This window comes from Stegostoma tigrinum, chromosome 38 (genome assembly GCF_030684315.1).
Source record: "Stegostoma tigrinum isolate sSteTig4 chromosome 38, sSteTig4.hap1, whole genome shotgun sequence".
Classification (NCBI taxonomy): Eukaryota; Metazoa; Chordata; class Chondrichthyes; order Orectolobiformes; family Stegostomatidae; genus Stegostoma; species Stegostoma tigrinum.
The window spans coordinates 15,021,628-15,045,876 of record NC_081391.1 but is presented as its reverse complement, the minus strand read 5'-3'; the positions used below and the strand labels follow the sequence as shown (position 1 = coordinate 15,045,876).

Genomic DNA, 24,249 nt, shown 5'->3' with positions numbered 1-24,249 from the left:
GGACGGGTATATGAATAGGAAGGGTTTAGAGGGATATAGGCCAAATGCTGGCAGATGGGACTAGATTAATTTAAGATATCTGGTTGGCACGGACAAGTTGGACCAAAGAGTCTGTTTCCGTGCTGACCATCTCAATGGCTCAATGAAAATGATGAATTCAGAAGGAGTATTCAACAGAAATACACAGAACAAAATATGCAGCAGTATGGGGAATGATTGCAGTAATGGTAATAAGAGGATTGTCTTTCGAAAGAGCTGGTGCAGACCTGGGCTGAAGGGCATCCTTCAGTGTTGTACTGTTCTTTGATTCTAATGAGAGATGATCTCATCAAGACATACAAGATTCTGAAGGAGATTGACAGAGATGACACTCACTTGCATTTCCCCCGTGCCTGACGGAGCTAGAAAACGTGGCACAGCTCATTTAGGACTTAGTTGAGGAGATGTTTCTTCACCCAAAGGGTTGGGAATCTTTGAAATACTCTCCATCAAAGTGTTGATCATTCACCACCATTGAAAATATTGAAGGTTGGGTTAGATGGATGTCTTTGAGATGAACCTCAGGTATCCAAGGATACGAGCGATAGTTGGCCTGAACACCAGGTCATCCACTATTGTAATGAATGGCAGAGCAGATTCAATGACCTATTCTGCTACTACTTCTTATGAAATAACCCTTATTATTTCCTAATATCAACGATCGATGAGGCACCATGTAAATTATGATGAAACGATGGCAAAGTGATTACATTCAGAGATAGTAGGAACTGCTGACGCTGGAGAATCTGAGATAACAAGATGTAGAGGGGGATGAACACAGCAGGCCATGCAGCATCAGAGGAGCAGGATTTTGAAGAGCAGTCCAGACCTGAAACATCAGCCTTCCTGGTCCTCTGACGCTGCTTGGCCTGCTGTGTTCATCCAGCTCCACACCTTGTTATCTCAAAATGTTTATGATGTTGGTTGACCGTCTGCTGACAGAGTTCACCAATTCTGTGACCCTGGAAAAGGGTTAGAGAGCTGATGGGTAGAGTGTTTGAAGGGAGGTGAGAGAAACTGGGGAAGGAAGGTTTGTGAGATAGGATGGGGAATAGGAAGTGAGGTGGAAAATGTCTTAACTGCAGATTATTTTTACAGCATCAAATGCACCCAACGTTTTCACTAGGTTTTTATCTGCTAAAGGGGGAAAAAGACTCAGGCCTCAAAAGCCAACCCCATCATGAGAAAAGAAAGTCAGGAATTAAAGGAGGTGTCACAATTCTTAACATTCAATCTGAGCCTCAGTTGTTGTGCCAAAGTTTATGATCACAAAATCTCCTCTCATGGTTTGGGAAGCACTGTTCTACAATCAGAGTTCCTACAACGTGGATGGAGGCTGTTTGGCCCATCAAGTCCATACTGATTCTCAGAAGAGCATCCCACCCAGATCCAGACTGCTACTCTACCCACATGACCCCACATTTCCCATGGCTAACCTGCCTAGTCTGCAAATCCCTGGACCGTGGAAGGAAACCGGAGCAAACCCACACAGACCCAGGGAGAACATGCAAACTCCACTCAGACTGACAGCCACCCATGGCTGGAATCAAATGGGCAGCACAGTGGATCAATGGTTAGCACTGCTGCCTCAGAGCACCAGGGACCTGAGTTTGATTCTACCGTCGGGCGACTGTTTGTTTGGAGTTAGCACGTTCTCCATGTGTCTGCATGGGTTCCCTCCAGGTGCTCTGGCTTCCTGCCACAGCCCTAAGATGTGCAGGTTAGGGTGGATTGGTTATTCTAAATTGCCCCATAGTGTCCAGGGATGTGCAGGTTCGGTGTGTTAGCAACAGGAAATGTAGCCTTACAAGGAAAGAAAAAGTGGTTGGGTCTGGGTGGGATGCTCTTCAGCGGGTCAGTGTGGACTCGTTGGGCCAAATGGCCTATTTCCACACTGTAGGAATTATATGAAACCTAGGTCCCTGGCACTGTGAGGCTGCAGTGCTAACCACTGTGCTGTCCAGATGGTGTGTGTGTGCACGTGTGCGTGCGCTCCCCTGTGCAGATGGCTTTAGTGCTCCACAGTGAGGCCTGGTTTATAGCATTGTTCTTTTTAATGGGTCCGAGCTTGATGGGAATAGATCCTAGGATAATGAGATCATAAACACTACTGCTGCATTGTTGCCTTCCTCATAAAGTCAATACGAGAGGCATTGATGCAAAATCTTATTCACTCATAGGAATTAGGAGAAGGACTCCGCCATTTGGCCCTTCTAGTCTGGCCTATCATTCCATAAAATCATGGCTGGTCTGCTTATGGTGTCAACGCCACTTTCCTGTCTGCCCTTGAGAATCCTTGGCTTCCTTTTCAACTAAAACTTAACCTTGAAAAAATTAAATGACTTGGCCTTCACTGTTGCTTGGGGATCAGAGGTCCCTAGGATAACAAAACTCAAAGGGGGGATAAATTTCTCTGTCTTCAAAGGAAGACCTCATTTAACACAGTCCCAAATTCTAGTTACCCACACAAGAGGAAATAGCTCCATGGTAAGCATGCAATCAACTACACTCAGGATTTCCTATCTTTCAGTGAGATCATCTCTCATTCTTGTAATCTACAACGGGGTAAAGCTACAATCTACAAAGAACAAGGAACAGTACAGCACAGGAACAAGCCCCTTGGCCCACCAAGACTGCACCAACACATGAAACTTTTCTAAAATAGAAACATTTTGCCTCTATCCTCTCCATATCCCCCTTTCCCTGCCTATTCACATTTCTGTTAAGATGCCTCTTAAACATTACTATTGCAACCACCTCTGGCAGTCCATTCCAGGTGCTTGCCACCCTCTGTGTAAAAAACCAGTCTTTCACACCTCCTTTCAACTTACCCCTCTCACCTTAAACCCATGTCCCAGAATAATCGACATTTCAACCCTGGAAAAAGACTCAGACTATCCGTGCTTTTCATAGTTTTGTAAACTTCTATTAGGTCACCCATTATTCTTCAATGTACCAGTGAAAACAAACCAAGTGTGTCCACATCCCTCCTCATAGCTAATACCCACCAAACCAGGCAACCAACATCTTGGCAAACCGTTTCTGTGCTCCTCTCCAAATTTTCCCCATTCTTCTGGTAATGCGGCAACCAGAATGGCACACAATATTCCAAATGTGGCCGAACTAAAGTTTTATAAGTTGCAACACAACTTGCCAATGTTTGTACTCTCCACCCTCACTGATGAAAGCAAGCATGCTATATGTTTTCTTGACCATCTTATCCACTTGTGTTGCCACTTTCACGGAACTACGGACCTGTACACCCAGATCCCTCTCTATGTTGACGCTACTGAGTGTTCTGCCATTTACTGTACACTTCTGTCCAGCATTAGATCTTCCAAACGGCATCACCTCTCATTTGTCAGGATTAAACTCCATCTGCCATTTCTCTACCCATGTCTCCAGCCTGTCTATATCCTGCTGTATCCTCTGGCAATCCTCCCCACTATCCGTAGCTCCCTCCACCACCCCCACCCCCACCCCCCCAATCAGAGCACTTGCATTCTCCTCCAAGCCATTAATGTCTATGACAAACAGCAGGGATCCCAGCACTGCTCCCTGAGGAACACCATTGGACAGAGATCTCCACTCAGATACCCTTCCACTGTTACTCTCTGCCTTCAATGACTAAGCCAGTTCTGTATTCAACTTACCAGCTCACCACGGATTCCCTGTGACTTCACTTTTTGTATCAACCTGGCATGAGGGATCTTGCCAAAGGCCTGGCTAAAGTGCATGCAGGCAACTGCTATCTTTGCTCACTTCCCCAGAAAACAAAATCAAGTTTGAGAGACACAATCTTCCCTCACAAATGCTACAGTTGCCAATAAGTCCATATTTTTCCAAATGTGAGTAAATCTTATCCATCAGAATCTTATCCAATAATTTCCCATTGATTGATATAAGGTTGGCCAGCCTATAATTTCCTGGATTATCCCTGTTGCCCTTCTTAAACAAACGAACAACATTGACTGTTCTCCAGTCCTTTGAGACCTCTCCTGTGAGTAAAGAGAACACAAAAGTTTTGTAAGATAACAAAATGTGAGGCTGGATGAACACAGCAGGCCCAGCAGCATCTCAGGAGCACAAAAGCTTTTGTGCTCCTGAGATGCTGCTGGGCCTGCTGTGTTCATCCAGCCTCACATTTTATTATCTTGGATTCTCCAGCATCTGCAGTTCCCATTATCACTGATACAAAAGTTTTGTACATGAGCTCAGCAATTTTTGTCCCTCACCTCCAGCAGTATTCTGGGACAGATCCTATCAGGTCCTGGGGACTTGGCCACCTTAATCCTTTTTAAAAAAACCCAACACCTCCTCCTTTTTGAAATTGATATGCCCTAGGTTATCAACACAGCCCTTCCGCGACTCACCACCCACCATAACCTTCTCCTTTGTGAATATTGATGCAAAAGTATTTGTTAAAGTCCTCACCCATTTCTTCCAGCTCCAAACTTAAATTCCCTCCTTTGTCCTTGGGTGGACATACTCTTCCTAGCTCTTGCTCCTTATGTATGTATAACATGCTTCGGGATTTTCATTAATCCTTTCAGCCAGAGGCATTTCATTAGCCCTTTTAGCCCTTCTAATTCTTCATTTAATTTCTTTCTTGCTATCTTTATATTCTTTAAGGGCTCCTTGTGTCTTCAGTTTCCTAAACCTTAAGTATGCCTCCTTTTTCTCAATTTCTCTTGTCACTCAAGGTTCCCGAACCTTGCCATCCTTATCCTTCATTTTCACAGGAACATGCTGAACTCTATTCACATGGCCTTTCAAAGATTCCCACATGCCAGACTTGGATTTATCCTCAAACAGTTGTCTCCAGTCTACATTTCCCAGTTAACAAAGTGTGAAGCTGAATGTGAAGCTTCTAAATCTCCCCTTCCCCAACTGCATCCCAAAACCAGCCCTGCTCGTCCCCGCCTCCCTAAGCTGTTCTTCCTCTCACCCATCCCTTCCTCCCACCTCAAGCCGCACCTCTATTTCCTACCTACTGACCTCATCCCACCCCCTTGACCTGTCCGTCCTCCCCGGACTGACCTTATCCCCTCCCTACCTCCCACCTATAGTCTCATCTCCACCTATCTTCTCCTCTATCCATCTTTGGTCCACCTCTCCCTCTGTCCCTATTTATTTCAGAACCCTCTCCCCAACCCCCTTTTCTGATGAAGGGTCTAGGCCCGGAACGTCAGCTTTTGTGCTCCTGAGATGCTGCTTGGCCTGCTGTGTTCATCCAGCTTCACACTTTGTTATCTTGGATTCTCCAGCATCTGCAGTTCCCATTATCACTATCACCTCTGGAGCAAATGGCTCAAGAACCAGGGTTTCTGGCTCAGAGGTAGGAATAGCACTAATGCACCACAAGAGCCCTCATGCTTGTAGTTACACTTCAGATGCGTTTATGTGACTTCAATTGAAACAACAATACTTAAATTAGGTGGACTCAATGTGGATAGCAGCTGTTCTGTGCACGTCTCTGATGAAGGGTCTAGGCCCGAAACGTCAGCTTTTGTGCTCCTGAGATGCTGCTGGGCCTGCTGTGTTCATCCAGCCTCACATTTTGTTGTCTTGGATTCTCCAGCATCTGCAGTTCCCATTATCACCTGGTTCATTAGTCTTTTTCTGATGAAGGGTCTAGGCCCGAAACGTCAGCTTTTGTGCTCCTGAGATGCTGCTTGGCCTGCTGTGTTCATCCAGCCTCACATTTCATTATCTTGGATCCTCCAGCATCTGCAGTTCCCGTTGTCTCTGATCACATTTCCCAGTTCCTGCCTAGTATTGTGGTAGTTAGCCTTCCCCAGTTTTACCACTTTCACCCGAGGACTGCTCTTATCCTCATCTATAAACAACTTAAAACTTACAGAATTATGGCCACTATTGCCAACTCCCCAATGCCAGGTCTTATATGGCGTTCTCCCTAGTTGGACCGTTAACATATTGTTTCAAAAAAACTGTCCGGGAAACACCAAACAAAGCTCCCCCCCATTCCCCCCACCACCTCCCCACCTCCCCACCCCGCATCCCCCTCCCCCTCCCCCAATCCAATCCCTTAGCACTAAGCGAGTCCCAGGCGATATAGGGAAAGTTAAAGTCACCCAGCACAAAACCCTACTGTTTCTTTATTTTTCCATAACCTGCCCACACTTCGGTTTCTCTATCTCCTGCTGGCTATTGGGAGGCCTGTAGTGCAGTTCAAACTGATTGTACCTTCCTATTCCTGAGCACTACCTATATAGCCTTGCTGGATCAGCTGTCTCTAATGTGTCTTCCCTAAGTTCAGCTGAGATATTCACCCTGTTCGACCTTTCTTCAGCAGACAAGGTCTTCATCCCAGGAATAGGTCAAGTGAATCTTCTCTGAACTCCTTGTAACAGGGAATGATGGACAATTGTATTCATTCATTCTTTATGCAAAGAAGCTCCTTCGTTCACTCTTCTTTGTACCTACTGACGCTAATGCGTTCATCAACCACTTGAATGGTCCATGCACAAGCCAACGACGCAGTCATACTCAATCTTTAAGGAAGGGAGCGATGCATGGTTACATTTGCTCATTGTATTTATGACAGCATCTTATTTGGGAGATATATTCTGCAAATTAATCAATCACCAGTACTCAATAAGTCATTGCTCCTCACATTATGAATTAAACCCTGTAACTTTATCCTCTGCTTGGCACAGGTCATGAATCTCCCAACTTTTCTGCCCTTTGGTATCTGTCCTTTCTTGTATGTGAGGGTATGGGTGCCAAGTTAATTGGCAAGCCCTGTGATAAAGCACTCAGATTTTGAAGAGTTACGCTATGGAATTGCATGAACTTGGCTTCGCCTAAATATTTCTTTACTCCCCATGGTAGCAACTTGCACATTCAAACAACTTCTTAGTAATGATATTAATTCTGCATTTTTCACTAGTGTGACAATCTTATATTCATGAGCCCTTGTTTTGGACTCGTGGTTGAAACATTCTCTCTAAATCCACCAATTGGAATATTTTGTCATTTTAAAGAACTCAAGCTCAGCCATAAACTATGGCCTCTGACATTTGGTAACCTCTCAGTTGGACTATTATTCTTGAAAATTGTTCATGAGCCTTGATCAGTGCTTCTATTTCTGGAGATCAGAACTATGCACAGATTTTGTAGTATCTTTCAAAAGAAAAAAATGGACAAATACACTGGAAAGTTAAATAAATGTGAATGGAAAGGCATGCAGGCCTTCATAGTGAGAGAATTTGAGTTTAGGAGTAAGAATGTCTAGCTGAAGTTATACAGGGCCTTGTTGAGTCCACACCTTGAATATTGTGTTCAGTTTTGGCCTTCAACTCTGAGGAAAGACACTCTTGCTATTGAGGGAGTCCAGCGAAGGTTCACCAGATTGATTCCCGGGATGGCAGGACTGATACATGAGAACAGATTGGATCAACTGGGCTCATGCTCACTGGAAGTTACAAGAATGTGGTGGGGATCTCATAGAAACATATAAAATCCTGATGGGACTGGACAGGTTAGATATAGGTAGAATGTTCCTGATGTTGGGGATATCCAGAACTAGGGGTCACCCTCTAAGAATAAGGGGTAGGTCATTCAGGATTGAGATGAGGAAGAATCTTCAGAGAGTTGTGAACCTGTGGAATTCTCTCCCACAGAAAGCTTTTGGGACGAGTTTGTTGGATATATTTAAGAGGGAGCTGGGCATAGCCTTTGTTGCTAAAGGGATCGAGGGGTATGGAGAGAAAGTGGGAATGGGATACTGAGATTGTATGATCACTCATGATCATATTGAATGGTGATATAGGCACAAAGGGCCGAATGGCCTACTCCATACTTATTTTCTACGTTTCTATACGAAGCAAGGACCAGGAAATTGGGCTCAGGTACAAAACTCTGCCAGAGAGCAAACATAGCTGCAATGGACCAAATGTTCTTTGATAAAAACTGGTGCAAAATTCACAAATTGTACAAGTAGCTTAGCTGAGTTGCGTCCTCAGATAGAAATCCCCTGAGAATCAGGGGATTACTCTCTCGATCTACAATTCAAATCAAAAAAAGTGAATTGTCTCCAGCTCACCCCCGAGTTTGCTGACTATAAACTCCCAGGCATTAGATTCAGCTGCTCCTTTCACTGCAGCCCTCATCACCATCTCCAAATGCCTTTATCTTCTTGAGCTGATTAATGATTGCAATATGGTACAATGCAGCCTACATACTTTTGGGAAACTTGTTCAAACACCTAACAGAGTTATGGAGGAAATCTATTGCCAGTGTTACTGGGAATGCGGCACATATGGTCTGAAACTTAGTTTGCTTTGACCGTCCCAGAAGTTGCCCAACTTGGTCAAAGTTTTTGATTCATTTAAAGCAAGGTGGGGCTCAATATGTAAAAACACAAATTGTCATCACCAATGCTTTAACACCAAAACAGCCAACCAAACAGGGAATCTGTACTGTTTCACTGCAGGAGGCAACTACCTGTGTCTGTGCAGTTCAGTATAGTCCACCCACTGATCATGTATATGGGCAACTCATAGGGTGTGGTGCCCTTATCTGCCTCGTTGAATCAACAGGGAACTCTGAAAATATGTACACAGTGAGTAACTCTTACCATTCTGTACAAGAACAAATTCTGTCAGCTTAAAGTGGAAACCTCATCCAGTTACACAAAGAATCCTAAACCCTGCTGAATGCAAGTTTCACAGGGAAACCTGGCTCTGCTGAATAATTTTATATCTTGTGCAGTTACAGAGAGAATGCTCACCTTGCTGAATAAACAGTAACTTTCTCGGTTACACATTGTAGTTCCAGAGTATTATTGAAAGAAAGAGACATACAGTTACAACCTTTCATCTTTCACTCTTTAGCACAAGAATGCCAAATTTCAAAGGGATCAGTAATTCAGGCATCACGGGAAAAAGGCTGCTGATTGGCTGGATGGTCAACTCAATTCTGATTGGTCAAAGGTTTCCTGAGGCGAGCACATCAGGGAGCTTTGTTGCCCAGGCTTTTGCTTGATTCAAAACTGACATGTTTCCTGAACATGTTATTTTCTCTTATGGGGACGGGTCCTTGCAGATAAACGTCTATAGCTTTTAGCAAGTGTAAGACGCTGGTGAAATTTGATTCAATTAATAAATATGCAAAATAAAGCTATTTTCAGTGATGGTGACCATGAAACTGTCACCCATCAGCTTTGCTAACATCCTTAAGGGAAGGCAATCTGCCACCCTCACCCAGTCTGGTCCACATGTGACTCCAGACCCACAGCAATGAGCCTGATTCTTAAATACTGGACCTGCTGAGCTTTTCCAGCAAATTTATTTTCGTTCTTAACTACCCACTGAAATGCTGAGGTATTCACTTCAAGAGCAATTAGGGATGGGCAACACATGCTAGCTTTGCCAGCAATACCCACATCCCAACAAAAGAATTATACCCAATGACTTATCACTGGCACTGTCTATGGGAGAGCAGCTTTCTTAGTTCCTAGATAACCTTGTGCAGTATTTCCTTTGTTTCATTGTGTTTGAACTCGGCTGTCATGGCGAAATCTGTTAAGGCAAAATATTTTACATTTCAGGTACATTAAATATAGCTTAATCCAGAATAATATTCTCTCCCACTATCAGCTGAAAAATTCCAGTGACAGAAGGTCACTGCCTACTGCCCCAGACTGATACCTGTTCCATTTCTCAGCCATTCTGTGGCTGCTATCTGATTTAGGTTTTGAATGTATTGTCCTGGAACATCAAGGAATTGATGTCCTGGGAAGAACAAAACTCTGGGAGAGAAATCATAATGACTCTTAAAAAGCTTTCCACTTCTTTAAGCTCCTTTATTCATTGGATGTGAAAAGGTTGGACATTGACCAACAATCAAAGTTCATCCAACTGAATAACACAATCTGTTCAGCTTTCCAATGGGTATTGGAAGCTGGATCATCACCGATGATTGATGTTTGAGCTGACCAATGGTGAGACTGCAAGAGAGGTATGATTAGGAGCAATTGGTCATGCAATGAACACACCCCCCCCCCCAGGAAAATAGTCCAACTGCCTTTAGCAATCTTATCCTGACTTAGTTGGTGCTGAATATAATTTACGATGTTCCGCTTCAAAGTTTATGTTCAATCCATAAATGATATATGACACAGAAACCGGCCATTTGGTCTAATCAGAGCACGCTAGCATGACCTACCCAATCCTCCTCCACCTTTTTCCATCTAAATACAATATAATCTTCCCTTCTGATTTTGCTCTGACATTTGAAATAATGGGAACTGCGGATGCTGTAGAATCCGAGATAACAATTTGTTATCTCGCTGACATTTGTCTAGTTTCCTCTTAAATGCAGTTATACTGTTCACTTCAACCACGGTGGCTACCACCGCTGCCTCACAGCACCATGAACCCAGGTTCAATTCCTCCTTTGGGCAACTGTTTATGTGGAGTTTGCACATTCTGCCTGTGTCTGTGTGGGCTTCCTCCCACAGATATGCAGGCTAGGTGGATTGGCCATGCTAAATTGTCCATAGTGTGCAGGGACATGTAGATTAGCGGGGATGTGTCTGGATGGGATATTCTAAGGATTGATGTTGACTTGTTGGGCCAAATGGCCTGTTTCCACACTGTATGGATTCTATGGTTCCCTTGTGACAGTAGGCTCCTCATTCTTACTCCTCTCTGGGCAAAGACTTTTCATCTGAATTCTTCATTGAATTTCTACCAACGCAATCAAAATATTTAATCATTTTTAAAACTCTCTACTAGGTCACCCCTCAGCCATCCTTTCTTTAGAGAAAAGACTGAAGCCATGTGGAGTCAGGGCTATTATCTAGCAAGGAATCCCTGGGAGTTTGTGTTATTGTAACCCAGGGAGAAACTATGAAAGACACTGTCGACAGAGTGGCTGCAACATGATGCGAGTTAAAGAAAGCAGCTGATAGGTGAGTATTTCTAGCCTTTAAAACAAAAGTAAGATCTTTAACTTGTGTTTGGGTCTCTAGTCTATTTTTCTCTGTTTTTCTTAAGGGTAACTTGTTAAATATAAGATTAATAGTGGATACTTGTAATGGTAGTTAATTATGATAAAGTTTTAAAAAGTTAATTACAATATAATGTGATGAATGAGGGATTCTTCAAGTATAAAGAGCAGGGATATTAGACTAAGTAATTCATCAGTTGGGTTAAATGCAACAGTGATGTGAAAAGGGTGACATATTGCTGCTGCAGTGTGTGGGAGTTGCTGGACACCAATGCGATCCTGGCCGAACATATCTGTAATAAGTGTTTTCAGCTCAGAAGCAAATTGAAAAGTTGGAGTCTGACATACAGACATTATCATTTCACTTAATTTATGATTTATTTCCTCCAGTATCCCTGGTCTTCGTACTTGAAAGGCATATCAGGGTTAGGGAAAGTTACCTGTGTATGTTGCTCTAGGAGGAGTAATTAAAATTTGGTCTGTACTTAGGGACAGGGAGCGTGACAACAAGTGAGGCAGATATGGGGACTCAGAGGGCCACACTTAAGGAGTCCCAAACCCTCAATTGTCCAACAATGATAACAAGGTGTAGAGCTGGATGAACACAGCAGGCCAAGCAGCATCAGAGGAGCAGGAAAGCTGACGTTTCGGGCCTAGACCCTTCTTTGTCTGATTCTCCATCATCTGCAGCTCCTACTATTTCTGAAACATTGTCCAACAATTATGAGGTTTTTGAAAGTTTGTGTGAACAAGTGTGAGAATATCAAATTGATAGAGGTAGCCACAAGAATTCAAAGATGATATTCAGGACAGTTTCTGAAAACAATATGTTCTGTATCCAGGGATGAGGCTATTTTGAATCCGATCATGTATAATGAGACTAGTTGGGTAAATAAAGTTAACGATCCCCCAGAAAACAGAGACGATTTGAGAATTTAGTATTCAGTTTGAGTGTGAGAAATTTGGCTCGGAAACAACTATGCTAAGCTTAACTAAGGGTAATTACAAAACAATATGGGCAAAGTTGGCAGGAGTGGACTGGGAAAGGAGTTTAGCAGAAAAGATGATTGATGAACAATGAAAGTGTTTAAGAAAATAGTTCTTGATTCACAATTGAGATATATCCCGGTGAGAAAGAGGATCCTAGGAAGGACATAAACCAACCATGGCTAACCAAGGAAGTTAAAAATAATGTTAAAGTAAAAATACTCAATGTGGAAAAGATTAATAGTACACCAAAGGATTGGGAAAGTTTTAAAAACCGACAAAGGTGACCAAAACAAAAAGAACATAAACCTTGAGCATAAATTAACACATAATTTAGAAAGGATTGTAAAAACTTTGTCACATATATGAAAAGGGAGAGAGAGATTACAGTGAATTTAGCCCCTAAGAGAATGAGGTGGGGCAATATGATAAGGAAACAGGAAATGGCAAAGGAGTCCAGAGACTGAGTTGGACTCACCCTAGAAATGCTCTAGCTACAAGAGTAGGTTGTAGGCAAGGAATCTGCAGCAAGTGCCTCGCCTCCTGACTCCCCAAAGCCTGAGAGGCTTGGGCTGATAAATAACAAGAAATACTTGTGCTCTACAAGTACCAGTTAATGAACATGAGGGAACCCAACCATCTTCTTTGACATTCAATGGCATTACCATTACTGAATCCTCCACTATCAACATCCTGGGGATTATCATTGACCAGAAATTCAAATGAACTCACCATATAAATACAATGGCTACAAGAGCAGGTCAGAGACTAGAACCAATGCAGCCAGTAACTCACTTCCTGACTCCAGATATTGTGTCCACCATCTACAAGGCACAAGTCAGGAGTATGATGGACTACTGCCCACTTGCCTGAATGAGTGCGGCTCCAACAACACTCAATAAGCTTGACACCATTGAGGAGAAAGCGACTCACTTGATTGGCACTACACCCACACTCTCCACTGCTGACACTCAGTAGCAGCAGTCTGTACCTTCTTCAAGCTGCACTACAGTAATTCGCCAAGACTCCTTAGATAGCACCTTCCAAACCTATGACCACATCTATCCAGAAGGACAAGGGCAGCTGATATATGGGACCACCTCCTGCAAGTTCCCCTCCAAGCCACTCCCCATCCTGATTTGCAAATATATCCCCAGTTCTTCAGTGTCATTGGATTAAAAATCTGGAATTACCTCCCTGAGGGCATTATGGGGCTGGGACAGGAATTTCAGCAATTCAGGAGCGCAGCTCAGCATCACCTTCCCATGGGGCAACTATAGATTCACTACAGCGTGGAAGCAGATCAATTGGCCCATTGAGCCCAGACCAACCCCTTCAAAGAACATATCACCCAGATCCACCCCCTCCATTCTATCCCTGTAACCCTGCATTTCCCACGGCTAACCCACCTAGCCTGTACATCTCTGGACACTATGGGTAATTTCCTACAGCCAATCCACCTAACCTGCATGTCTTTGTACTGTGGAAGGAAACTGGAGCACCCAGAGGGAGCCTACACAGACGTGGAGAGAATGTGCAAACCCCACAGTCGGCCACCCCAGGTTGGTATCAAACCTGGGTCCCTGGTATTGTGAGGCAGCAGTGCTAACTACTGTGCCTAGGGACAGGGAATAAATGCTGATCCAGCCAGTGATGTCCACAACCCATTAGTGAGTTAAAAAGACTTGAACGAACACTTTGCGTCGGTGCTGCGGCCACCATTATACATATATTAATGACTTGGACAAGGAAAGTGAATGTACTATTGCCAACTCTGTGGATGGTACAAAAACAGGTAGGAAGGCATGTGGTGGGAATGGCACCAGCGTGTCTGCAGAGGGTTACAGACCCAAGTGAATAGGTAAAAAGTTGGCAGATGTGGCAAAATGTGAGGTTATGTAGCTAAACAGAATTGAGGAGCAGAGTATTACTTAAATGGGAAACAATTTCAGAAAGCTGCTGCATTTGGTACATAATTCACAAGAAGTCCACATTCAAGTCACAGGGGTAATAAGGAAGGCCAATGAGCCTCTATCACAAGGCAAAAGGGAATGACATACAAAAATAAGGAAGCCTTGCTAAAACTGTACAATGCTAGTCGGGCCACACCGAGAGTACTGTGAATTGTTTTGGTCCTCTTCTCTAACGCAATGGAGGCAGTCCGAAGAAGGTTGACTGGTTTGCTTCTGGTTATGGAGTTTTCTGTACCCATTGTAGTTTAGAAGAATGAGAGGCAAGCTTATTGAAACATTTCAGAGGGTTCGACAGAATAGATGATGAGAGGTTCCCTCCCCTTTGTGGGACGTCTAGGGCCAGAGGGCATACTCCCAGAATAAAGAGTTACCCAGATAAAGCAGAGATGAAGAGGAATTTCTTCTTCCAGACATAGTGAATCTGTGAATTCTTTACCTCAGGGGGCTGTCAAGGTTGGCTCATTAAATCTATTCAAGGCTGAGATAGATTTTTAATCACTCAGGAGAATCATCGGTTACGGGGAAGTGGAATTGAGGATTGTCAGCTTAGTATTAATTTCAATGGTGGCAGACTGAATGATCTACTCCACTACATGTCATGGTCTAATGGACACAGCCTGTCAATCCTGTCCCAACAGGCAAACCCACATATTCCAGATAACATCCGTGTGAAGCTCCTCTGTGTCCTCTCCAGTGCTTCTACGGTCAGAGTCTAAGAATAAGGGATAAGCCATTCAGGATTGAGATGAGGAAGAATTTCCTCACTCAGAGAGTTGTGAACCTGTGGAATTCTCTCCCACAGGAAGCTAGATCATTAAATATATTCAAGAGGGATCTGGATGTGACCCATATATGATTTACAGGGTAAAGGGGTATGGAGAGACCGCGGTAATGGGATACTGAAATTGCATGACCAGCCATGACTGTATTGAATGGTGGTGCAGGCTTGAAGGGCCTTTTCTATGTTTCTGTAATATAGTGACCAGAACAGCAGACAATACCGTAACTTTGTTCTAACCAACATTGGATAGACATTTAGAATTACATCCTGACTTTTGAAATCTATTCCTCGAGGAATAAAACCTAGTGTATTGTTTTCTTTTCCTTTCCTATGGCCTTGCTGAACTGGAGTTAGTGGGTTGTAGAGCTGGATGAACACAGCAGGCCAAGCAGCATCATAGGAGCAGGAAGGCTGACGTTTTGGGCCTAGACCCTTCATCAGAAATGTTTTAGAAATGCATCATTTCTGATGAAGGGTCTAGGCCCGAAACATCAGCTTTCCTGCTCCCCTGATGCTGCTTGGCCTGCTGTGCGCATCCAGCTCTACACCTTGTTATCTCGGATTCTCCAGCATCTGCAGTTCCTATTATCTCAGGTTATAGTGATTGCCATCTTTATTTTGTGACATCTCAATGTTAGATGATGTCCTATAGTGACAGTAGCTTTTTGACCTTGTCTCTAGGGAATGGCTATTTTCTGGCCATCTCCAGAGTCCTTCATTGTGGGTCGTCCTTCACAGAAACTTTCTCTCACTAGGAATTAGTCATAAGTCTTTCACTCCCTTATCAGCTCACACCCCTGGCTCAGTGAGTACGTGAATCCATTCATCACTTATTTGCCTTTCAGACTGGTTTTTGACCTTCCAAAGTGTTGACTCAGTAAGCAAACAGGAAGGTTTATGTTGAAGCTAAAGCTCCTTCGTGCATGGGCCTCTGCGTTTGAAAGAATGCCAACACGAGAAGCAGTGTTTAAAAGCCGTTCTCCCTTTTTGTTGTAATCTTCTTCTTTTTAAGGGTGTTGAGGGTGCGTCAGCCACAATGATTGTCCAGAGCACTGGCTTCTCCTTTTTTTAATAAGGCCTCACGGAATCTTTCACAAGGACTTGACAAGGGTAAAGGTTGGCTCAGTCTCACATCCATCCGGAACAACACTGCCTGCAACGCAGCACTCCCTCAGGGTTGGGGGATCAGGCTCAAATCTCCAACATGGGGCTTGACCTCACAACGTTCCTGCTTTGGAAAGTGCGTGCTTCCCTCCACCACCACGCTGCGACTGGGGAATGTGAATGGCAATAGGAAAGACCTGGGCTGAGCCATTCAACCCATTGAGGCCATGCGAGGAGGTGGGCAGGGGCATTGCCCACAGCTTCTCCTCCTGCTTCGATCTACAACAAGGAGAAACTTCTCCTGACCTTGGCATTCCTGCTGACCTTAACTTACTGCAGTCTACTCAGAGACAACGGTTCGACTGCCATTTACACCTCGTATAAGAAAGGGTCTTCAAATTGCCCCTGGTTTAATGCATCTGTTTCAGGGAAATGCCCTGACCAAAGTTGCTGTGTGAAATGAGCAAGCATGCCATTTGGAAGCATTCAGCAATTATAGGGGAGGTGATGGTCTAGTGGTATTATCACTAAACTATTTAATCCCGAGATCCAGGCAATGTTCTGGGGACCTGGGTTAAAATCCCACACAGCGGACAGTAGAATTTGAATTCAGTACAGAAAAAGTCTGCAATTAAGAATCTAACAAATGTTGTAAAAGCCCATCTGGTTCACTAACACACTTCCGAAGACTCTTGACCCCAGCCCCACAGCAATGAGGCTGATTCTTAACTGCTCTCTGGGCAATTAGGGATGGGCAGTAAATGCTGCCTGACCAGTGACATACACACCCCACAGGTGAATATAATAAAGGACAGGTTTATGCCCCAGTCGGTCAGATCTGGGCTCATGGCTGCATTTTGGAAGGGCACTCTGAGAAGAGAGGAGATAGTTCCTGCAGTTGAATAGATCACATAGAGTTGTGGAGCCCACAGCAACAACACTGCATCACTCAAAGGACATATCGCGGAACAGGTACAGGCATGGGATTCCTACACTGTCCCAACCCCCAGTCTGCCGGCAAGCACTGCTGTGCACGAACCTTCAAAGGAACATGTCTCAAACCGCCATCCATCTCTACCAACCGCAAGACGGGATGTGAACTACAATCAGATGACAGCCCATCCACGAGCAGGCTTCCAGGTTAGACATGTCTAACGAACTCCTAGTTACAATTACCTACTCTTACCTTCAAATAAACCCACAGCAGCACTGTTTGCCTTGTGTTGTGTTTGGTATATTTATGTTAAACTGAAGAACACGATGGTAACACTGAGCGCAGCGATAATATACTCTGAATAGTTAATCTGTTAAATACAGAACAGGAGCTACTAGTCCTCAAGGATAGGGTTTGTAAGTCAGTGGGACTATTTAAATAAGATAACAAGGTGTAGAGCTGGAGGAACACAGCCAGCCAGGCAACATCAGAGAAGCAGGAAAGCTGACGTTTTAGGTTGCGACCCTTCTTCAGAAAGGGTCTGAAGCAGTGTTTAAAAGGCATTAATTTCTGAAGAAGGGTCCCAACTCGAAATGTCAGCTTTCCTGCTCATCTGATGCTGCCTGGCCTGTTGTGTTCCTCCAGCTCCACACCTTGTTGTCTCATTCAGCATTGGCAGTTCTTACTATCTCTGAGGAGTATTTAAATGATGTTCCACTCTTGGAGCAGTTTAAAATCTACTCTACATTCCACACTGACAACAGCAAAAGTTCTCATGAGAGAAAATTCCTTCAGGGAAAAGCAGGATAAATCAAGAGATCTTTTCTAAAGAGCTGCGATGGAAACAGAGTAATTGTCAGATTCGAATCTTGGCATTTCTCTTGCCTGTTGATTTCAAGCTCAGCCTTTTCTGGGCAAGTTGGAGCAAACTCCATGATTTACAGAAAGACTCTTGTTTCAATGCTAGCCATACCTGATCGTTCTCCAGTGTGCTGTCCATGGTTTCAGGGAGACTCCTCAATGATCGCTCGGTCTGAGGCCTTCTGGAAGAGAGGATGGTCACTGTCGCTCACTGACAGAGGCAACAGTGATTAGTTTTTGTCTGTCTGTTTGCGAGCGTGACTGAGAGATGGAGAGAAGGCAGCCAGAACCACACCTGAGCTGTGTTTCGACCTGCCTGACTGTGAGTACATTTCTGCAAGACCTGTTCAGCAAACAGGGCGGAAATATGATAAGAGGCTGGCAGGGCCACTGATGGAAGGTAACTGGCTGAAGAATGAGAAGCAGCAAAGGCAACAAATATTACACAGTGAATTTAATTGAATTTGATTTCTCATTTATCATACCCAGTGTCAAGACGGAACCTTAATCTCATTGGAGGAGAACTCCTCAGGAAGTATGACTCGACCTTTCTGAATCTGATTTCTCCCAGCAACTATGCTGGTGTCCCGAGCTGCTTAAAGTAGTGGAAAATTCAACCATTGTCTTTGTGGTTTGTGTGAATGCCTACCTCATGTTTCATTGTTGCTGAGCATTTTGGCCAACACGGTGGCTCAGTGGTTATCACTGCTGCCTCACAGTGCCAGGGACCTGGGCTCCATTCCATCTTTTGGCACCTGTCTGTGTTGAGTTTGCACATTCAGTTCTGAGGAAGGGTCACCGGACCCGAAACATTAACCCTGTTTTTTCCTTCACGGATACTGCCAGACTTGCTGAGTTTTCCAGCAGCTTTGTTTTTGTTGCACATTCTCCCCATGCCTCGGTGCTCTGGTTTCCTCCCACAGTCCAAAGATGTGCAGGTTATTAGGTGGACTGGCCATGCTAAAAATTGCTGTGTGGTGTGTGGGTTAGCCTTGGTTTAAGCACCCCATTTAGGGATGGGGTGGATCTGGGTGGGATGCTGCTCAGCGGGTCAGTGCAGACTTGATGGACTGAATAGCCTCATTTTGCACTGTAGAGATTCTATGTGGGTCTTCAATTTTGCCACTTTCAGCAGTCCACACCAGACTATAGACCATCTATTTATTTCCCTCCTTTTCTGTAGCGATTCCTGTCCCAAATCTTTGATCAGGTGAGCTTGTTTCCAGGAAGCTGGGAATTCTAATCTTCTTGATAGGGCACTGAGGACAGATTCAATGATAATTGGATCAATTCTTGCATTTTGTGGATTTGGTGATGTCTACTGAGGCAGAATTGATTTGGGTGCTGAAGATGAACGAACCCTTAGGGGGCAGAGACCATAATATGAAAGAATTCACCCTGCAGTTTGAGAAGGAGAAGCCAGAAACAGAGGTAAGGGTATTATAATTGAGTCGAGGTAACTACAAAAACGTGAGGGGAAGCTGGTCAGGGTTGATCAGAAGGGGAGCCTAGCAGGTAAGACAGTGGAGCAGCAAAAGCAGGGGTTTCTAGGAGTAATTTGGAAGACACAGCAGAAATGTATCCCAAGGAAGAAGAAATAAACTAAGAGGAGGACAAAGTAACCATGGGAAGTCCAACGTACAAACAAAAAACAAAAGTGTACAGTGTGATGAAGATTAGCAGGAAGCCTTTAAAAACCAGCAGAGAGTAACTAAAAATGCAATAATTGGGCAGAAGATGAAATATCTGGGAGAGCTAGCAAGTAATATAAAAGAAGATTACAAGAGATCTTTTTTGGATACTTAAAAGGTAAGAGAGAGGCAAGAGTGATCCTTGGGACGACTGGAAAAAGAGAAATGAGAAGCAATGAAATGGCAGAGGAACTGAACACGTGCTCTGTATCAGTTTTCACAGTGGGAGACACCTGCAGCAAAACAGAACTTCAAGAGATTCAGGGGGCAGAGGTGAATGTAGAGACCATCACTAAGGGGAGGGGGTGAGGAAGCTGAGGAGTCTGAAGGTGGATAAACCACTTGGACCAGATGGGCTTTATCCTCAAGGAGATTGCAGAGACAATGGTGGTGACCTTTTAGGAATTACTGGAGTCAGGGAGGGTCCCAGAGGAGTGGGAATGTTACCACTTAAGAAGGTGGTTGAGCAGGGTTCCCCAGCAGGGCTCAGCCACTCCTATTGCTTGGTTTTCTCTTTTCTTTCTTCTTTTCTCACGTTTTCTCTTCCTTTCTTTTAGTCCTTTAGTCTTTAGAGCTCAGGGGTGGAGGCGGACGCGTCAGCGGCGGGGGGACGGTCGGCCATGAAACAGCTGGTCGTGCTCGAAGGCATTGTGCTTTCGCCGAAGTCCTGGAGAGGTGTCAGAGCAGGACTCTGCAGTGAGGCAGCCAGTGTGGCAACGGAGTGTGGCAGCCGCTGTGTCCCAGAGCCAGGCTGGATAGCGGCAGACACGAGTCAGCTGAAGCCTTGTGAGTGGCAGCAGTGCCTGGTGTTGCCCGATGAAGGTCTGGAGGGGTGACCAATTGGAGAAGACTGCTGTCAAACCCAGGCGGGTCTTGGCCTAGTGCAAAGGGAGAACAAGTCCTCTTGGGAAAGGCCCAGTTTGGAACATCTGCAGGACCATGGCTTAAGAAAGGAATGTAATGTTTGACTTTTTCTGTTTATTTTCTTACTTTTTCCACTTTTATATTAAGAAGTCTGTAGTGCTGAATATTTTAACATATCTTTATTTGTCTACAAGCAAGTTAGATAAAGGGTAGCCAGTGGTTGCAATTTATTTAGATTTGAGAAGGCCACTCCAGACATTACGAAAATAGGATAAAAGCCCATGTGTTAGGGTAAGGTACTGACATGGATAGAGGATTGACTGACTGGCGGAAGGCAGAGAGTTGGGATAGAGGTTAAAATTGTGATCAAAAATAATGGGAAATGCAGATGCTGGAGAATCCAAGATAACAAAGTGTGAAGCTAGAGGTCCTCTGATGAAAGGTCTAGGCCCAAAACATCAGCTTTTGTGCTCCTGAGATGCTGCTTGGCCTGCTGTGTTCATCCAGCTTCACACTTTGTTATTTTAGTTGGGATAGAGGGGTCCTTTTCAGGATGGCACCCAGTGACCTGTGGAGATGGGTCAGTGTTGGCCATAACTACTCATGTTGTACATTAACGATCTGGATGAAGGAACTGAGGGCATTGTGGCTCAGATTGGGGGTGGCACAAAGATAGGCGGAGGGGCAGGGAATGTTAAGGAAGTGAGGAGGTTGAAGAATGACTTGGACAGGCCAGGAGAGTAGGCAAAGAAATGGCATTTGGAATGCAGTGTGGGAATGTGTGAGGTTAAGCACTTTGGCAGGAAGAGGAGAGAATCATAGAATCCCTGCAGTGTGGAGGCAGGCCATTTAGCCCATTGAGTCCACATTGTTCCTTCAGAGAGCATCCCACCCAATCCCTGTAACCCCACATTTCCCATGGCTTGTCCACCTGGCCTGTGGGCCCCTGGATACCATGGACAATCTAGCTTGACCAATCCACCCAATCTGCACATCTTTGGACTGTGGGGGAGAACTGCAGCACCAGGAGGAAAGCCTCATAGATATGGGGAGAATGTGCAAACTCCACATGGACAGTGGAATCGAACCCAGGATCCTGGCGCTGCGCCGCCCATAACAGAAGCAGGAACAGCATACCTTGTGTGGATAATGAGGGAGCAGCAGTATATCCGCCCAGGACCAAACCAGGGACCTTCCGCATGAAGGGTGAATATGAGAGCCGCTACACAAAAACACTGAGGCGTAGACTATTTTCTAAACAAGGAGAGGCTTCAGAAATCTGAGGCACTAAGGGACTCGGGAGCCCCAGTTCTCTTCAGGTTCAGTTGGCAGTTGGGAAGGCAAAAGCAGTGTTAGATTCATTTCAGGAGGTCTAGAATACAAGAGCTGAGATGTACTACTCAGCAATACAAGACTGGTCAAACCGCATTTGGAATATTGAGAGCAGTTTTAGGCCCCAAATCAAAGGAATGGTGCGCTGGTGTTGGACCGGGTCCGGGTGAGGTATACAGGCATGATCCTGAGGATGAAAAGTCTGGTCACATGAGGGGTGGTTGAGGACTCTGGGTCTCTACTCAATGGAGTTCAGAAGGATGAGGTGCAATCTGATTGAAACTTACAGAATACTGAGTGGCCTGTATAGAATGGATGTGGCGAAGTTGTTTCCACGAGTAGGAGAGACGAGGAGCCAAGGCCACAGCCTCAGAGGGAAGGAGCAATGCTTTAGGACTGAGATGGGGAGGAATTTCTTCAGCCAGAAGGGAGGGCAAATCTGTGGAAATCGTTGTCACAAAAGCCTGTGGAGGCCAAGTCATTGCGTGTATAATAGACAGAGATATTATAGGATCTTGACTGGCAAGAGGATCAAGAATTACAGGGACGAGGCAGGAGAATGGGGTTAAGAAACATATCAACAATGATCAAATGGTAGAGTAGTCTTGATGGACTGAACGGCCTAATTCTGCTCCTATATCTCGTATCTTTGCAGTACTGAGTGAATGCTGTACTTTGAAAGGTGAAAATTTACAGATATGACTTTAAACAGAGAGCCCGCCTGCCCTCTCAGGTGGACATAAAAGATCCCATGGCCCCTACTGCAAAGTAAGTTCTCCCCATTTCATGTCTGATAGTAGCCCCTCTAACAGCTGTTGTGAAGCTTGCTGTGCACAATATGACTATTACATTCACTCCATTCCAACAGCAACGACACTTCAAAACACACTTCACTGACTTGAAAATGCATTTTTATTTGTTGCCAATCCCTAATTGCCCAGTGAGATTGTGGGTGTGGAGTCACATGTAGGCCAGACCAAGGAAGGATGGCAGATTTCCTGCCTTGAAGGGGATTAGTGAACCAGATGGGTTTTTATGACAGTAATTTTGTAGCCATCATTAAACTCTTATTCCCAGATTATTATTGAATTTGAATTCCACCATTTGTTATGGCAAGATTTGAGCCTAGCTCCCCAGGACATTACTTGGGTCTCTGAATTAAGAGTTTAGCAATAACACTAGTCAGCCACCGCCTAGCTCCAGAGATTGTGATAAAATGTCACTTTTTCTGCTTTAACCCTTGCAGCTTAACCTATCCCTTTTCCCTTATGTCTTTTGCCAGCTTCCAGTTAAATTCATTTCAGGAGGTCTAGAATAATGTGTCTCTGCAGTTCACACTAACCCCTCCATGTGTAGCGAATTCTACTTCCTCCTCACTCTCTGAATCCTGAATTCTGACAAATAATTTGCTGGCGACTCTCTGATATTCTTGGGCCTCTGATCCACTCACTCAAAATAACTTGTGCAATATCCCTGGGTATCTGCTCCAGCAAAGAAAGAGAGTTATGGAATTTAAAATAAAAATCTTCAGGATTACTGAAAGATCTTCTTCTTCCTCAACAATACACTGGCTTTAAATCACAACATAAAAAATCATTTGTTTCCGAGAGGTGTTGCCTGAGATTAGGGAAAGGGTGTCCTCTACTGTCCAAAGTTTGTAATTGGTTCAATTTCAAAGCAAAAAGCTTTCAATGCAGAAACAGTGAATGGTCACAGAACATGTCTCCACTGCTTTTCCAGATGAGGCATGTGTCTAATGCCAATCCCCATGACTCTGTACATTTTTGTTTAAGACAGATACAATGCTCTGAACCCAATACGATCCATTACACTGGTCATTTGTATCTGGCCATTACTTTTCCAGGCATTCTCAATATTTTAGCTTTTGCCTGCATTCATGTCATAGAGTCATAGAGATGTACAGAACGGAAACACACCCTTCAGTCTAATTTGTCCATGCTGACCAGCTATCCTAAATTAATCCAGTCCCATTTGCCAGCATTTGGCCCACGTCCCTCTAAACGCTTCCTGTCCATATACCCGTCTTGATGTCTTTTAAATGTTGTAATAGTACCAGCCTCCACCACTTCCTCTGGCAGCTCATTCCACAGACACACCACCCTCTGTGTGAAAAAGTTGCTCCTTAGCCCCCTTTTAAACCTTTTAGGTTCTCACCTTAAACCTACACCCTCTAGTTTTTGGACTCCCCCACCCTGGGGAAAAGACCTCGAATATTCACCCTCTCCCCTAACACTCGTGATTTTATAACCTTTTATAAGGCCACTCATCAGCCTCCAGGGAAAACAGCCCCTGCCTATTCAGGCTCTTCCTACTCCGTGCTATGACTTCATGCAGCTTTGGTAACTATATACCCGCATCTTGCGTCAAACGCTGGGATGGGAATTTATTCCTGAGGTTCAGCTGGTAGCTCTCTTGCTGCTGAGTCAGAAAGATTTTGGTTCAAGTTTCGCTCCATTAACCTGAGCACGTCATCTAACCTCACGCTCCAGCATAGCAGTGAGGGAATACTGGAGTATCAGAAGCTCGAAATCCTAGAGTCCCCTCCCTAACAGCGCTGTGGTTGCACTTGTCGCCGCAGCTTCTCCAGGGCTGACCAATAGATGTTCATGTCCCATAAATGAATATAGCACAGAGCTTTGCTGGACTATTTCAGAATGTTGTGTGTAAAGACCTCTGTGCCCAACA

General features: G+C 44.5%; 1 protein-coding gene across 1 annotated transcript in view; it reads right to left on the bottom strand.

Annotated features, from left to right (window-relative positions):
- The window catches only part of trpm4a (transient receptor potential cation channel, subfamily M, member 4a), a 78,733-nt gene extending 60,645 nt beyond the window's left edge, over nucleotides 1-18,088 (bottom strand). The window contains exon 1 of the mRNA XM_048520984.2: nucleotides 17,769-18,088. Within this exon, the coding sequence (XP_048376941.2) occupies nucleotides 17,769-17,795 (27 nt within the window). The 5' untranslated portion in view covers nucleotides 17,796-18,088. The remainder of the gene's footprint in view (nucleotides 1-17,768) is intronic.
- Nucleotides 18,089-24,249: the final 6,161 nt, after the last annotated feature.